The sequence below is a fragment of the Diuraphis noxia genome, unplaced genomic scaffold (genome assembly GCF_037042655.1).
Source record: "Diuraphis noxia isolate RWA-SAM2 unplaced genomic scaffold, SU_Dnox_SAM2 contig0002, whole genome shotgun sequence".
Classification (NCBI taxonomy): domain Eukaryota; kingdom Metazoa; phylum Arthropoda; class Insecta; order Hemiptera; family Aphididae; genus Diuraphis; species Diuraphis noxia.
Window position 1 is genome coordinate 14,137,531 of NW_028301712.1, and position 17,945 is coordinate 14,155,475.

Below are 17,945 nucleotides of genomic sequence, written 5' to 3' on the forward strand. Positions count from 1 at the left end.
GTAAACGTCAAATACCCGTTCTTGCACAACAAAATTCGATGGTTTTATTTAATTTTTTTTTTAAACCCTCAATCAATGATAATATTGGAATTATTTTTTTGAAAATGTGATAAGAATTTTTTTCAAACAAATGAACTAGTGTTTGCTGTTAATTATTATTGGTATGGTTAACATTATAATATGGATAAAAAATAATCATTTATAATGTACATATTATTTAAATAAGTGGTTTAAAAACGATTATCAACTGTTGAATCCCCTGTTGAAAATTTATGTTAGCTTAATTAATTTGACTTAACGACTTTTACGTTCAAATACAACAATGGGTATTTGATTACGGTATACTTTTATACATTGTTCACACTCTAAGATTTTCGAGTTTTGAGTTTATAAAACAACAATAATCAAACTTATATCGACACATTCTCAATATTCCAATAAACCTATACTATCAAGGTTAGTTGGAATAGCCTAATAAGTATGATATGAAAAATGAATACTAATAAAATAAAACATAATATTAATCATAATATTATACATTATTGTTCATTAAGTTGTTGTCGAAAAATTTTTGCTAGGTCCTTGTCTAAACTTACTCAATGATTTACTGTCAATGGGTAACAACCCGCTTCATATTTAGTGTATTATTTACAGCAATAACTTATTGTACAAATTGTACAAATTGTTTTGTTTCAACATTTTTAATACAGTATAAACCTCGGAGCACCTTGGCCAGCCTTTCGCTCTCTTTGTCTATTAAACATTCGCATACCACACTCGTTTACCATATTATTGAATTCGTCATCAAATTTAACCTCATCATATTCGTCAATTTCGTCAATCACGTATAAAGCGGAAAATTATTAAGTATGGTTTGTTCGATAAATAACAACAATAACTTGTATTCGTCGACACAATGATGTTCATAATACGTACCTATTAATATTATGTTGTCTGTTTTTTTCTCCAAGCTTATGGATTATTTATTTGCGACCACAGAATTTGTATAATAATATTAACTATATTAGTGGTTGGTTAATTTTAAAACACAATATAACAGTTTTATGACAATTAAATGACTGTGATGTTTAATTATTGTTTTCCACGCATAAATATTACATTTACCTACAACTAAAAAACGTATTTTATTCACAGCTTCAAACCATTCTAAAATGCAAACATGCTCTAAATAGTATACAATTATAAAAATAATAGCACAAAACCGATTATTGGTCCTAAGTTCAGATTGTAAATAAAACATCATTTCTCCTTGCAATATAAATAATAATAAATAAAATATACATTAAATTCCGTTGCATGTGTACACACAACATCAAATCACAAAACACCCTAATCAAAATCATTCATCCTTCGAGACGGTGTGTTCCATCCACTTCCACCGGTGGAGATGGTGGTAGGCCGAGGTCGCGAAGGATGGTTAGGACCGGACGACGGCCGAGTCAAGGTTCGTGGTGATTCACAGACCGTACCACGAATGGCGTCGGCGACGGGAGCTCTGAACACGCGATAATTGACGTCTTCCAAATCAAAGTTGAGAACCTGGAACCGGAAGCGAGGCATCCTGTCGCTAAGCACCCACAGATTGGAGTCTTGATCCACCTTAAGGTCAGCGGGGAACTCTAGCGTAACAGAGTCCTGTGCCAACACGTCCGAGGTGTCAGCGGACAGGCGGTCGTGCTGCTTCGGGTTCCAACAGCCGACCGCGTCCTGGTTGACGAGCGCATAGAAAACGGTGCCGGTGGACTCGTCCACGGACATGGCGCCGGCCTGCATTCCAGCGACGCGGTGACCGAGATGCTGGTACTCTTCGAACGTGTTCGTGCCGCTCGTGTTCGACTGCAAGATGCTTGTGTCCACCGAGAACATCCTGGTGCTGGCCATTGCCTGGAAGTAGAGCGTCCGGAAGCCATTCCGGTGGCGTTCGGACATACCCAGGCTGAACACGCCGTCCGGCCACTCAACCCGGACACCACCGATGTGGAACACGGTGGCCAGCGGGTCGAAGTAGAAGTAATGGTGTTCGATTCGCTTGACTGTATTCCGCCAGTAGTCGTATACCAGCAGGCCGCCGCCGATGTCCGGCATATAAGCGAACGCACGGTTGCACGAATTTGAGTCCGTGTCCGCCAATATGCCTGGGAACCACGTATTTCCGTCCAAACGCAAAAGGTCTTGGGCGATCATGAACTGCCGGACGACCTGATCAGTGTTCAGGTCGATGACGAACAGCTGCGGTTGGCCGAGCTTCGTGCCGTTCGATATCCCCATGTCGATCACCCACAAACGATCACACTTGTCCACGCTTATCCGGTACGTGTTGATGATGTGGTTGGTGGTCGGTTGACCGGTAGCCGGCAGTCTGTTCATATTGTAGTTTGGGTATGGCACCAGGCGCGGCGAACGGTTATAATTTGAACCTACAAAATGCATAATTGTTGATAGAATATGAAAATAATTTTGGGTTGATAGGGACGAAATTATAGCATGGAAAATTACTCCCCCTCCTGATTTGAACATTGGACTCCAGCGTAAATAAGAGTTAATAAAAAGCTATAAACTATCGGTATTTAAGTTTTGTACAATCACCACAACATGGTGCCGTGACGGGACCTACAACTTCACGCACGTTAAATATTTAACTATAATTATTGATTCGTATACAACTATATACACATGTGTAGTGGCACATGTGACAGTGGCACTGGCCTAGGCGCCCTGCAAGAGCCATCATGAACCACCGCTATTTTGATTATGTATGTGATGTCACGGTGTTATCTGAGATTTTTTACTTTGCTCATCCTCCTATCCCCACACGGGTTTATATTTTCGAGGGCGCTCAAGGGTATTATTGGTTGTGATGTCCGCGGCGTCGAGTTATGAAAAACTAAACGATAGGCAATCGCTTTGATATTACAATAGAGTCTCGATAATTCAAATTTGTTTCTTTCCTCTTGAAGTGTTTTTAAGTTTGAGGTAAGTATATAACTTGAAAAACATACAGTAAAGTTGAATTTATTAATTATATTGAAATTATCGAGACACGACTGTATATTAAGTTTTTGAAACGCGTCTTGGAATAAGGAACTTTTTCGGCAAACGCTTTCTCATTAAAAAAAAAAAAACTTAAACATGTGTAATTATAGTTTTCCCTAAAACTAGTATTAGTTTAGTATAATTATTTTGTTTGGATCGCTGTGTTCACGATATATTATAATAATGATAACTATATTATACAACATTTTAATAATGTCTAAACTATACATAATAACTGTTTTAATTATTATAACTGGATAACGACATACTATTCAAATTACTAGCCTAAACAGGCTACAGGAACTTAATAATTATTTTTGAAAAAGAAACTTTAAAATACCTGTTTAAAAAAATATCACAACAAAACTTGTTACGATTAATGCGCACCCTTAATAAAGGTCCCTTATATTAAACATAATATAATTACTATAAATATGTAAATTGAAAGTGTCAACGATTTGAATTCAGTGAAACAGAATATTCAATCTCAACTCAAACACAACATAGATTTTATTTTTGATATTGTTTTAAAATATCATTAGTGTTTTTTCTTTTATTCGTTTCAAGTAGGTACGAAATACACCAATAGTATTTAATATTATTAGTATATTTAGTAAAAAAATCTAGTTATTACTACGTTTCAACTTTTAAGCAACGTGATACTCGTCAACTTTTATAATCAATTAATATGAAAGTTAAAAAAAATGGAGGATTCTATAGATATCGTGTATAATGCACTCATCTCCTTTTGCACACCTCGGTGCAATACCACAATTTATTATATTATTATATATAAAATAAATTTGTATATTATAAAACAGAATAGTGACGATTATTAATTTAAGACTAATAACAAAAATTCTCATTGTAAAAATTAGAATATAAAATGTTTGTTTAAACTTTTATTGCGTATTATTTACCATATTATTTAAATTAATGCTTAATTTGAGATAAATTTTGAATCCCTTAGGCCCTAATACTTACTTTTTTTACCACTATAAATCAAAATTATAATTTGGAAATGATTAATAAATTATAGCAGCAAAAATACATCGGAATATTCTGATAACCAATAATACAGATCTGATTTTGTTGAGGTACAAAATCAAAATATTCGAATAAAATGTACTAATATTGTGAAAGGTATGATTAATTTTTTTGTTTTCTATGATCACATTATAATGTTATTTATGTTTTTTTTTTCGTATTAAGAACTATTGAGTTAAAAATAATTTTTTAGGTTTGTAATAATTCTTATTACTTCTTACAATTCATACGGTGGGTGTAGTTATTTGTTAAATATAATTTATAATCAAGTATTAACAACAATTTTTTTAAAACTATTATGAATAAATGTAAAAAATTAATAGGTATATAAAACAGTTATAAGTAGGTGTAGATTAATTAAAGATAAAATATTAATTTAACAATGTAGTTTATTTTTAGGGTTAAGGCTTCGACAACTGAGGTCATTAGCCTGGGGAACTGTAGGGGAAGGTACTGTAGGTTTTAACACGTGGGTTTTTTGGCAGAATTTTGAATGGGCACCCGTAGGTTTCTGCCATGCCCGGTTGGGGGGTGGCAGCCTCTCTCACCAGACACAGTGAAATGCCCAAAGAGCGATGCCGCACGTGACCGGGATTCGAACCGGCGACGGCATGCTACCCAACCGACGACGCCTTAGTCCGTTCGGACACTCCACCCACTATGTATAGTTTATTATTTGAGTGAATACAATGCAATTAATATACTTATTTTTTTTTTTTTTGTATACAAAAATGTATTCACCTGTGCAGGAATCTGACATTGATCGAACATTTCCCGAGCAGTTTTTTATTCTGATAACACCCAACTTATATAATATTGTGTGCTGATATTGATCATCAAAGACAAATTCTAATAATATAGTTAATACGGCCATTGATCAACAAAAGCACCGCAAAGAAACACTTGATTTAACAAAAATAAAAATATAGCAATTATAATGCTTAAAAATAATGTATAATTTTCGTTACAATCAAAATAATAAAATTTGCAAAACATTTTTGCTTTTCTTTTAATGACAATCTGCAGGTAAGTGGATAACGCATTCTAAAGAATAATATTATGATACATTACGATTTTCAAATCGGTAAAAAAAATAAGACAAACTGTCCAAAAATATTTTTTATTGAAAAAAAATGAACATACAAACAATAATACTGTAATGCGTCTATTTCAATAAAATATAAAATAATATATTTAAAAAAAAAAATCAATACGTAAGTAGTATATATTATATATATAGTGTAAAATAAGTACTGGATTTCGTGAGGGATGAGGAACCAGCGACTTTGATGATTGGTAGGTAGTAAAATGGTATAATATATGAACCATAATCTCTTATAACATCTACTTTATGTCGCAAACGGTGCCCCTGATTATGTCCACGACGGGGGCGTTGAAGATCCGGTAATTGGTTTCGTTGAGGTCTAGTCCTCTGTACAGGTACAGCGGCAGCTTGTCGGAGAGCACCCACAGCGTTCCCGTCTTGTCCACCTTTAGATCGTTGGGGAACTCGAGCGTCTGACTGTCGGACGCCACCAGGTGATTGGTGTCGGCGGAGTACTCGTCGGCGTTCCGGAACGAGTTCCAGCAGCCCACGCCATCCTTGTTTATCTGGGTGTAGAACAGCGCGCCGGTTCCCTCGTCGAGCGACGACCCGCTGGCCTGGGTGTTCGGGCCCCTAGAGCCCAGCACCTTGTACTCGTAGTAGCTGTCCGACGCGATGCTGGCGTTCTGGATGATGTGCGTGGACACGCAAAACTCCCGGGTGCTGGCCAGCGGGTGGAAGTACAGCGTCCTGTACCCGTCCTCCTTGACCGGCGACAGCGCCACGCCGAATATGCCGTCGGTCCACTGGAAGTTGTGGCCGCCCACGTGGAAGTTGCCGGACAGCGGGTCGAAATGGAAGAAGTGGTGCTTCACCCTCCACGACGTGTTCGACGCGAAGCTGTAAACGACCAGCCCGTACGCGCCCAAGTCCGGTACGTACGCGAATGCGTCGTCGCACGTGTCCTTGGTCGTGTCCGCGATGATGTTGGCGAAGAACGAGTCGGGCTTCATGTCGTCCGCTCTGAACGTGTACTGCCTGATCAACGTGTCCGTGTTCAGGTCGAACACCATGATCTTGGGCGTCTGTACTGGGTTGGCTTCGCCCCAAACGTCGTTCAGACCGGTGTCGACCAGCCACAGACGGTCACACGCGTCCACGTTGATGCGGAACACGGACACGATTCGATCGGTCATGTTGTGCGCCAAACGATTTTGTTCGTAATTCGGGTATGGAATCAGATTGGGCGATCGGTTTTCCGGTTCTGAAAATTAACGAAAAACTCCTATAAATACTACATATACCTATCACCGCGTTGGGCACGTACAATTCGTGTACAAAGTATATTAAATCATAATAAAATTATTGTATGATGGTTTGCGAATAAACTATTTCGAATATTTTTAATATTTTAATATTTTAATATTTTTTATTTTTTTAAATATTTTTTTAATAAACTATTTCGAATATGGGTTCGCCCCTACGTAAATACATTACGTGGGCACGAATGTTAAACATAATATGACTTCACGTGCGCAAAAGAAAATAAACAATTCAATATAATAACAATATACTGTACATGCATAATAGTGGGTAGTTACAATGAGTTCAACTCTGTGAAATAATAATCACAAAAACGCGAAGAAATCATTTCGTATGTAATTAAAATATCAACATTTTCAGCGTATAATGCGATTATTGCAATGTTTTGCAATAATTTTACTTTATAATTTCACATTTGGTCATATGAGGGGGTTAAGCTATTAATAGAAATTAAATTTTAATTAAAATGTGCTTTTATAGAATATAGCACTTGAATGCAATAATTATTTTATATAAAATGCTATAAAATATTATTATTTAATTTGAAATAATGTTACACGATGACAGTTTGTATTATTGAATTCAAATGTTTTGTGGAGATCAATTTCCTTAACCATAACCATTTATTTTAATATCTGAAATCGTTATTTTTATTTTCCTTGACCATGCCATATAATTAATAAATATCAAATTAAATATTTCAATATACTTACGTAGGTATAATAGTTTTTATCCTCTGTACAATCGAATTATCACCACCATGCATACTAAATTGTTATTCTGCATAAAAATATACTGAAATTGACTTTTAAATCATGCAATAGGTAGCAAATCAACTGTACTGCGTAGCGTGTCTTAAAAAACTAGTATTTAAAATTACTAAAATCAAACTACTGAAATTAACTTTAAACTCATTATACGGCAAGTGTGAGATAACTATTTTTTTCGCCGTTTATATGACAGATGCATATTTTATCAAAATGTATTTCACCCGTTTGCATAAAAAAATCAATTTCTTTTAAAATATGCTTTTCCGTTTTTTTTTTTTATTTAATAGATTTTAACATTAAATTAATATATTATACCTACACATAATACATTTCAAACTACTTATACCTCGGCCAAAGCTAACTACACAATGGAAGCAAAGTCAAACACCTAACTACAAAAAATAGTAACACAAAAACAACCAAACTTGAAGCGTAGGTGCCTTTTTTCTGCGTGAACTGCCCGCAGATAATTATTTAACGAGACATGCAGTCGCGCATTAATGGATTATTTTCTACCACCGCCTACATAATAATATATCCGTACGACCGTACGACAATCGAGAACAATTACTGCTAAAACGTTTCGTTTGCGTCTTACTCGTTTTCGACCGACTGTTCAGCGTGCTGCAGTGCAGTTCGGATCCATTATTATTACGAATTTGAAGCAAAAAAAAAAAAAAACAATACGAGCTCGAGTTACGATGCGTATGTGTATGTGAATAAAAAATTTAATACAATATAATTCAACTGCAGTCATTGGGCGAATACAGGACACGGTGTTACGACACGAATACACGATGATGTCGTTTTCACTTTTCATGAGAACACCGATACAATAATTATTATTATTATTGTTGTTGTTATACACACAACCATGGACAGCGTCATGTGTGCGATCCGCATACGTGTGTGTGTGTCTGCAGAGAAGAATGATTTTGTAACTCAAGCGTTGCCACATATTTTTATATTTTTATCGGTTTGTACTAACCTAACCTATGTAGGTATGACAATGAATGATGCATAATTCGGATTTTAGCGTGTTTTTTTCGCAATTATTATATTATTACTTTCTTACACGAAAACTCTGTAAGTGACGTTATAATATTATACAGTAATATAATGTCTGATCCCGTCCTGGTAGTAGTCCTGCAGCGTATGTATAAAAATTACACGATTTACGATTCAGGTCGAATATTGTAACGGACAAAACAGAATGCGTTTATCGCTGCATAATCAGAGGTCCGTCCGGCGGCGCGTGAAACAATATATGAAATAAATATGGTCGGACGCGCGAACCAAACGATTTCGACAGCTTTACGCCTTTACGCATCGATTATATTATAGGTACTATTACTAATTTTATATTATTGGTTCTATCTCCTATGTGGAGTTCCGTTTCGTAGTACTGCCCACTATAACCAGTAACCATTTTCCGGACTCCATAATAATATAGGTAAGTACTAAGTAGTGCTTAAAATATTTGGAAAATTTCATTAGACCGCAATAATTAGGTCTAATTAACGAAAAAAATATATTATGGTATAGTTAATGAAGTGATTATATGTTTTATCTATGATAATGGCAATAGTGTTATCTGCTATTGCTAATACAAATACTAATCTAATAATACGTAAACAGATAACATTAATTAAAGCGTTCGACATCTTTTGAACACCCTGTATATTATTGTTATCGTGTGCTATTGGTATACACCGTTTGGAATACCATCAATACCATAATTATTCTAATTATGATATAGGAATTGGACGCGATTGTGATCGTTATTATTGTCATGTCCATGACGAAAAGCTCAAAGCGTATAACATAATAGACCATCATGCACTCCGTTCACCTAAAAATACAGCAATCATATTTCATTATAATATTATATTTTTATATTACCTATATCTCAATATCAATCATACATTTGTTTTATTGTTTTCCCGGTGATATCCATGTACACTCTACAGTGGAACGCTAAAAAAATATTGGATAAGAAAAAGAAAGTATCCGAAATTCTGAAAATAACAATTTTGTTTTTTTCATTGTATATAATTCGAATCATGAGTAGTTATATCACTGTTATATTATTGTGACGTGAATGAGTGCAAAACGTACGTGGACGCTCAAAATCGTACGTTTTATTTTTAAATTATAATGTCTGATTTTATCAGTATAGGTGCGTCTATAACAACCATGTCCAATTTAAACAGTGCGATTACGTTATCATATGGTCGAAGTTAATATTTTTTTTTAGGACATATTATTTTATCGATCGGCTATCTCATCTGCACATGTTACCAACCATCATCATTACATCGTTAGCCACGTACTATAATATAATATTATGTATTATATAAAAAACCACTTTCAGGTGACCGCCACCAAAGTATATACTTAATTATACTATATACTAATAAATACATTAACACACATTTACATAGCCATGTAGGCGCCTACATATTATTATTATACAAACAAACAACGCGCAAATGACATGCAAATAATATAATTCAGCGCACACAGCGATAGACAATAATACGCTTGTAATAAAATTTAAAAAAGCGACGAAAAGTCTATGACGTTTCTCGGTTTTTCGCGATTGATAGATAATAATATTATGCGTGTGTCGTGTGTGTGTGTGTGTGTGTGTGTGTGTGTGTGTGTGTGTGTGTGTGTGTGTGTACGTGTATAATATTATAGCAACACGCAGCGTCACGGCCTGGGGCCATGTGGGTCAGCTGCTCGGCGGTGGTCATCGTATACGGTTATAAAATATATTATAATCCCACGCAGTCCTCTGATGCCGCGGTCAACGCGCTTGACGTTATCATTAATTATCATTATTATTATTAATTTATTATTTTCATTATATACCTACGGTATCTGAAATATCGATTATCGCGTAACACAAAATAATAATTACCCGATCCGAGGGACACGTAGTTGAGTGTGGACGCCACTCCGGCCTTCCACCTGGGCACGGTGATGAACAGTTTGTCGCGCCACACCTCCAGGCCCAGCGGCAAATTGTTTGCCTGCACGTACTCGCCACTGGCTATGGCCGCTTGCTTGGTCTTGTGGTCGGGGAACGCAAAGTCCAATTGCTTCCAGCTGTACACCTCCCGCAGACGGTCATTTACCGACCACACGGCGCATGTGCAGCACCCCAAAATCAGTATCGCTAGCGCTATTCTCGCCATCTTTACCTGAGAACAATATCATATTATAATATTGTCACATTATTATCTGTTATACATAAACGAGCATCATTAATGTTAAGTGAAAGTTGGGGTTAAATCAGGGAAAATAAAATGTATAGGAAAATGCACACGACTGCAGCTAACAAAGTAATACAATCCATTTCTATATTATCACATGTAGAGATAATATGCATATTATACAATGTATCCCTAGGGAAGTGACCGGCCGACGACCCGGCGTCATAATATTATAATAATATACCTTAAGCTATGAAAAGGGGGGGGGGGGGGGGTAGTTAACACTTCTATATTTTATTCCTTCATTACTTTCGTTACGCTTAAAAATGCAATTTTTTTACTTTTTTTAATTTAATAAGAATTATTTGTTTTGATTTGAATGTGTATGTTGGCTAATCGCACACTAAAATATCTTTAAAATTTACAGAAAAAATACCGTAAAAAATTGTAAAGTTTTGAAGATATATAAACATTAATTAATGTATGATAGGTTCAGTTTTGTTAAAAAAAATTAATTAGCCATAAAAATTAAATATTTAGTCCTCCATCCTCTTTAAAAGAGTTATTTTTATAATTTCAGTCGTAAGGTATACCGTACACATTATATTCCCTCAGGATACTACATTGTATAGATTACTGTAGGTACATTTTTGATACTGCTGTTTAAGTTAATTTATTATTAAGTTGTATTTAATATATTTCTTTTATATGCATAGAGATAGCCCATCCCAAGTTGTTTTACACCTCCACTCCATGTACGCACAATTGATATCTTCAAAAAAATATGTTTACCAAAATACCAACAATCGAATGTCGTCGGTTAAATTAAATCCTAAAATTTTTTTTTCTTAGAAGTAGCTAAAAATATAACATACGCAACATTTTATTTCTATTGGTGTACAGTTTAACATACATATATTTTTTGGAATATGTTGTTGTTCTTGTAGACTGTAGTCGCAGTATAATATATAAATGCATGTAGGAATTCAAGAAAAATATAATGGTAAATCGAAATGGTTAAATAGGTACCAATAATAAACCATAATTTCAAACGCTGTCTTCGGGATGTAGGTAAGCTCAAGACTGCCACCGTCGTTACTACCGCCATACCCGAGGACAAATCGGCAATGAATATTTTAAAATACGTTTATAATATATAATAGGTAATAAAAAAAAACCATATAACAACGATAATAATATTTTTATAATAATCGTTTATATATACTGCAGAGAACGTCTATGCGGGTACAAGGTCTCGGCCATTTCCCGTGTCCTGAGGCTGTTACTTTGTATACAATGTACATAAACGGCTTTCACATTATGCGCACGTTTTCCGGCATCCGAACCGTTTTATTTAAAACAATGAGAGCCCGTCGAATCTGAATCGGTGGAAAAACTGAAATGCTGACGTAGAAGGTCGACAGGCGTTATCCGGGGCCGGTGTATAACATTGTAAAGTTTTTTTTTTGCGAAATTTCAATTGTAGCAAAAATCTACTTTAGGTACGAATAATGATTTCGTGTACATATCGTCATTATTACTATTATACAGATAATAATATTCATAATCTGTACAATGGCACGGCGCAGCAAAGGTAATTTCTTACGGCACAGGACTATCAATAGTTGTAAAATAACCATTATTAATATTATATATGTATATATATATTCAATTTATCGTAGGTACGCCATGATGGCATAATGTCATAATATAAGTATTTAAGTTGTTTTTTTTTCATTTGGTCAAGCGGGGTAGATGTCAAAAATACTGTAATATGCCTAAAAAGATTTAATGGTTGACGCAGCCACCACTGTTCATCATAGAATATGATTATAATATTATGAGATTAAACGTATCGATGACTGGAATTAATTTGATTTAACACATATTATAAACCTACATCAGAATAATATGAAATGTTGTCATTCGCAAAGACCGTATTTTCTATGATCCCTATTCCCTACCGATATAATAATATAATTTCATACACTTAAACCTTATAATTTGGTATTATTCATATCATAATATTCGATGATAATAATATAGTGTGATGCAGTTCGTGTAGCACTGTAGCGGGAGAGAAATTAAATCGAACATTGTATCGCGTGTTTAAACTCAACAAATATAACAAAATATATCGATGGTGGTCAAATGGTTTTCTAATAAACAAAAATATTAATTTTTTACCCCGAGGCTTTCCCTACATATATATATATATATCATCAAATTGACAGATATTTTTTATGATCTCAAACAATTGCCAAAACTAGTATTAGTAATCTTTTGTCTTTTGTCTGTTTGTTGCTATATATTATATTATATTATTACCTATATTATGTTGTTTCTCTTTGTGAATTTTTTTTTATTTTCATACCATTTTATGTATAGGTATACAATAAAAAATTTAAAAATAATGATTTATCTTTAATTTTGATCTATTATATAACACAACTTAATTTATTTGTACAATATAACTTTTTATCAAAAAAACATTACACCAAAAATAATTATAGAGCAGAAAAAATTTGTTTTATTTATAGAAATTTAAATTATTGCATCACTGCGTGAATAGTTGATCCAAAATTCTTTTTAATTTACCTAACCCTAACCTTTTTAATTTCTTCGCTAATCGTCTAAAAACAATGATAATTGATATTAAAACATTTAAAACCATGTACATTCCACCACAAAGAAATATAACGTTACACTTAACATTTTACAATTATAAGCAATAATTATATAACGACAATTAAAATTCACTTGTATTTTGCATCTATTTAGCATATGTATATTGTATACTCTATATTTTTATAACTATTATTATTATTATTATTACTATTACTGTTTTACAAATCTTGTGATTTTTCATTTAAAAACTTATAATGAATTGTAAAATATGTTTAGTTTGAATTAACTATACCCAGCTATTTTAGGAATATAGAAATTAAATGGCTTAAAATATTGTCGTACGTATATGAAGTTATAAATGGATAGATGGTAGCATAATTTAATGAACATAAATTACTCAAAAATAATGTATTAACTAATATACGTGGTACCTAAATAGGCACTAGCGTAGTGGCATGTCGTAACAACATCTACGATCAGTTTATAAATTTATAATTTTATATTTTAGACACATGATTTGAATGTATCCTATTTTTACAAAAAGACATTGATCGTATGAAAATCTGGAATTATATTAAGATGATTGTTTATTATAATGAAGTCTAATGATTATCTATATTGAAATTTAAAAGTAAAAACAAACAACATTGCTTAAATTAAAATTAACGGTCTAAAGAATTACCATCGGAATGAATAATGACGTACACAATATATAGGGATTGTACAACACTAACAGTCTAGATAGGTATTAGGTCTATGCACCTATATAAATCAAACTCGTTAAAGATAGTAGAAACGTCAAGGTCCCGATTATCATATATTATATAACTATTATTGATATTGAGAAATCTACGCAAGATAATCCAACAATTTAATAAAATTTTGTATTATATTAAATATATATAAAAATAAAACATATATATATTTACTGACGTACCTATTGTAACACGTAATAAATTACAATAGTATTATACAGGTACATAGTTTTATATGTCAATTTTCGGAACACATATTTTAATATGTCATTACCATAATAAGTATAGTAAATTATATAATATTAAAATGTAATAATTATGGTTGTGTGTGTTATATAAAATATAAATTAAAAACCGATTTTGATTTTAGTTTCTTAACATTATACTGGTTAATTGTATTATATAATACATTAATAAATATTAATATATGCATCATATGCGATATGCATATCTATTGATATTGTTTTTCTAAATGTTCGCTAGCAAATAATTTTTATTATCCATTCGCATATCATACAAATAATTATAACTTATTCAATGATTAAAAGTTGTATGGTTTCTCGTGTTGTTTATTATTTATTATTGTTAATAATAATCAGAAAGTGTTTAAGACAGGTTTTAAAAGTTTTTTTAATAAATTATATGTTACTTATTTTTGTTTAACAATTATTTCAATTTTCACCACAAAGTTCCTCGATAAATCGAATAATATACCTATTCCACATATTTCTTACATTTTAGATATGCCCCGGATGAAATTAATAAAATGTCAAAGTATATAAAATGTTATTCGTTATGCAACTAAAAAATTTAAATAATGCATCCCAGGTATGATCGCACAAATAATTTCTACTCTCATTTTGTCCTTTGTTTTAGATTATTATTAATATTATTATTAAACAATGCAAAACTGAAATTTTTTCATACCTTTAACTAACATCAAAACGATTTGCTCACAACAAAGTATTTATACAAAACAACACATCATATTATAATATCTATTAAATGATTTTCGTTCTAAGACTTGTAGCCAGTATTATTTAGTTAACCAGTTAATTATTTTTAAAAAACCTAATTTAAAAACAATTTAATTTCTTTACTAGATTATTGAGGTATTTACAACAACTTAATTAAGCAATACCTAACTATCTTAAATATTATACAATAAAAATAATTTCCACAAATACAAACAATATTATTAAATATATTCTTAAATAAATGCATTATTAAACAATACAAATAATTTAAAATAATTAACTACATACTATGTATGTATTTTTTATATTAAGATTATGTTACTCTAAATAGCATAAGCACTAAGAAAATAAAAATGCTAATCTAAACTATAACACTAAATTTTTTTTTGATATTTCATATCATATATAATTTCGGCTATGATAAGCAAAATAATAACAAATATGAAAAAAAAAATCATGAAAACTCACCAGTTAGTGCTGCTTCGAATGGTACGAACAGATTAACCAAAGTCTATACCTAATGCAGACCGCAGAGTCGTCGGTGAATAGACAACCAACAGCAGTGGATGAGAGGGGGCAACCAGTTTACACCTTCGAAGGCCTTATGGACCAAGAAGTCTCCCCTCCTCCCCAATATAATAATATTATTAATAATAATTACAATTTCTAACTAACTGGTATCCAACTATATTCGATTATAATAGTATTTTTATTAGTATTACCAAATTCAATGAACCGAAATGGGTAATTCTATATTGATTCGTTAACACGTAGAACACGATAATATTATATTATACTACATAGGTACCTAGCTATATAAACCTATCAAATATATTATTTGATTAACACTAATCACCGATGTAATACATAAACATTAATCATAATATATATACAATAAACAACATTTAACAGTATATATACAAGTGCATGTATTCATACTATATCTAATACCATGTCTAATACCTATACCTAGTCTAATTATTCTAATGGTCGTATATTATGCAGAATGTATGTGATTTGAGACGATATGAATATGACGTGTGTGGTTACAAATAAATTGTTTGTTATTATAATTCGTGATAGCTAAGCTACATTAACGATATCAAACAAGACCTTGTTACCTACGCCGGAAAATTGTATATACCAACGTAGTTTAAATTCAAAATAAAATAAGCCGTCAATTAGTATGTAACCGCTCTGATGTACCTATACAGTGTAAATATCGTATTTATCTTGTGATTGAGTAGTTCACTTTAATGGATGTATTAAATTTGAATTCAATGATATTAAATCATTGTATACGATGAAATTCTGAGCGGAAGCAGTCAATAACTTTTCGGGATCCATGGTTACTAATTAAATCTAGGTACATATTTTTGCACCATGATTATTTTTAAAAAGTTCTAACAAATTTTTAATTTAACAAACTAAATCCAAATTGCTCCCAAAAACCTTTCTCAGAGTTGATGACGGGAACACTTTTTTTACTAGTAAAAGTGTCTTCATCCACAAAATACATAAAACATATTTTTACTAATAAATTCATCGCATTTTGCAATGACCAGAATCAAAAATTACATATAGCATATATTATTTTTATGTATAGGTACAGCGTCTAACAGAAAAGATATGTCAGAATTGTTGAATGTTTCACTTGCCATATCTTTCTGTTACACGTTACACCCTGTATAGTATATAGCGTTTATAATAGAACATAGCCCAGATTTTTCAGCTTCATTTTCATCATATTAAAATATATTGTCATTCAGTAGAAGTTTAAGATATCATGCATTTATTCGTGTGTAATAAATATATGTAAGTAAGTACCTACTACCTGTGCAAAAATCTGTATTTTACCTAATGTGTACCCCAACCCCACTATAAATATTGAAACATCAAATGAACTAAATCTGTTTAGTTTTGTGCAGCTATAACTAGTTGTTTTTTAACCTATGATTTTACTATAACTACGCGAATGTCTACCAATATAGCCATACTAAATGTTCTATGGCCTCTTTTTCAGTAAATTCATCTAACTATTATCATACGTGCCTATATAATAAATTAATAAATTAATAAGTAGGTATATTGTAATCATTTTTTCCGAAAGATTTATATTCATGACAAAAAAACAATTATTCTACAGACGCCAACTAATTAGTGTATCAAACATAATATTTATGACATCATAATAAACATAACATCGAGCTCGCGTTAGTTCGCGAATCAATAAAATAAGCAACCTTATTTTTACAACCATCTATAGCATAGGTAAGTAGGTACCTACTCACTACGCAATAATATTATTATTACATACTAATGTAATAATTAATCGTCTTACGAGAGTGAACGTCGCAAACTATACCAAAGTTGGTCATGGCGATTGGTGCACGTTTTTCAAGAAAATGTAAATAACGGCATGATTAGATTTTTACTTGGCCATATTCTATACATACGGCATACCTATATACATTTGATAATCCGTTGTATAGTTAACATAATTAAGAACGCATATTTACAACAATTATAGTAAGATGTCTTAAGTCTTGTGAATTATTAGAAAATAATTCATAAATAGATGTTCTCACACCTATACCTTACAGAATACATAGTACAGGTATGTATAGTAAAAATAGATTTATCGCTCTGCTAAGAATCCACTAGAAACATCATGTATTATGTATACCTCTATTTTACATTGGGTAATTAGTTTGATGGAAAATATTATGCAAATATCAGTCCAATAATATTAAGATTAAGCCTAAGTTTAAGCTACAAGCATAATATGGTATGCTTGAATATTAATTTTTTTACTATACATACAAGGCCTTGACTACAAAAGTCACTGGCCGCGATTGGTGTGTTACATGAAGCTAATATAAAAATTTAGATGAACAGATAAATACAAAAATATGACGGAAAATAAAAAAAAAGTACGATGAAAGACTTAAAAACAAAATAAAATGTACATTTTTGTTTTTTTTAGTTTAATAGTTTTATATAGATTGGTATCTCTGATAAAATTTAGTATGTTGTAAATCTTTAGACCGTTTAAAGTATACCTATACGCTGTTGAGGCATTCGAAAACGCTATTTGGGATATTGTGCTTTGATCTTTCTTCGTT

The 17,945-nt window shown here is 32.2% G+C and overlaps 1 protein-coding gene across 2 annotated transcripts; it reads right to left on the reverse strand.

Annotated features, from left to right (window-relative positions):
- Nucleotides 1–1,060: 1,060 nt before the first annotated feature.
- On the reverse strand, nt 1,061–15,447 carry LOC107166102 (protein yellow-like). 2 transcript variants are annotated; one of them, XM_089219103.1, is made up of 3 exons: nt 15,289–15,447; nt 10,166–10,448; nt 1,061–2,438 (listed from the first exon to the last, which is right to left on the reverse strand). In XM_089219103.1, the coding sequence occupies exons 2-3, from the start codon at nt 10,440–10,442 to the stop codon at nt 1,351–1,353; spliced, it is 1,365 nt and encodes a 454-aa protein (XP_089075229.1). In that variant the 5' UTR covers nt 10,443–10,448; nt 15,289–15,447; the 3' UTR covers nt 1,061–1,350. The 2 variants fall into 2 exon arrangements, with proteins under 2 accessions (XP_089075229.1, XP_089075230.1); XM_089219104.1 differs by lacking the exon at nt 1,061–2,438 and adding an exon at nt 5,206–6,410 and having other exon boundaries at nt 15,289–15,446.
- Nucleotides 15,448–17,945: the final 2,498 nt, after the last annotated feature.

Excerpts from the sequence above, each read along its gene's own strand:
- LOC107166102 (XM_089219103.1), bottom strand. The coding sequence starts at position 10,442 with ATGGCGAGAATAGCGCTAGCGATACTGATTTTGGGGTGCTGCACATGC. Across the intron at positions 2,439-10,165 it reads CTACGTGTCCCTCGGATCGG|GTTCAAATTATAACCGTTCG; the intron begins GTAATTATTATT and ends TGCATTTTGTAG.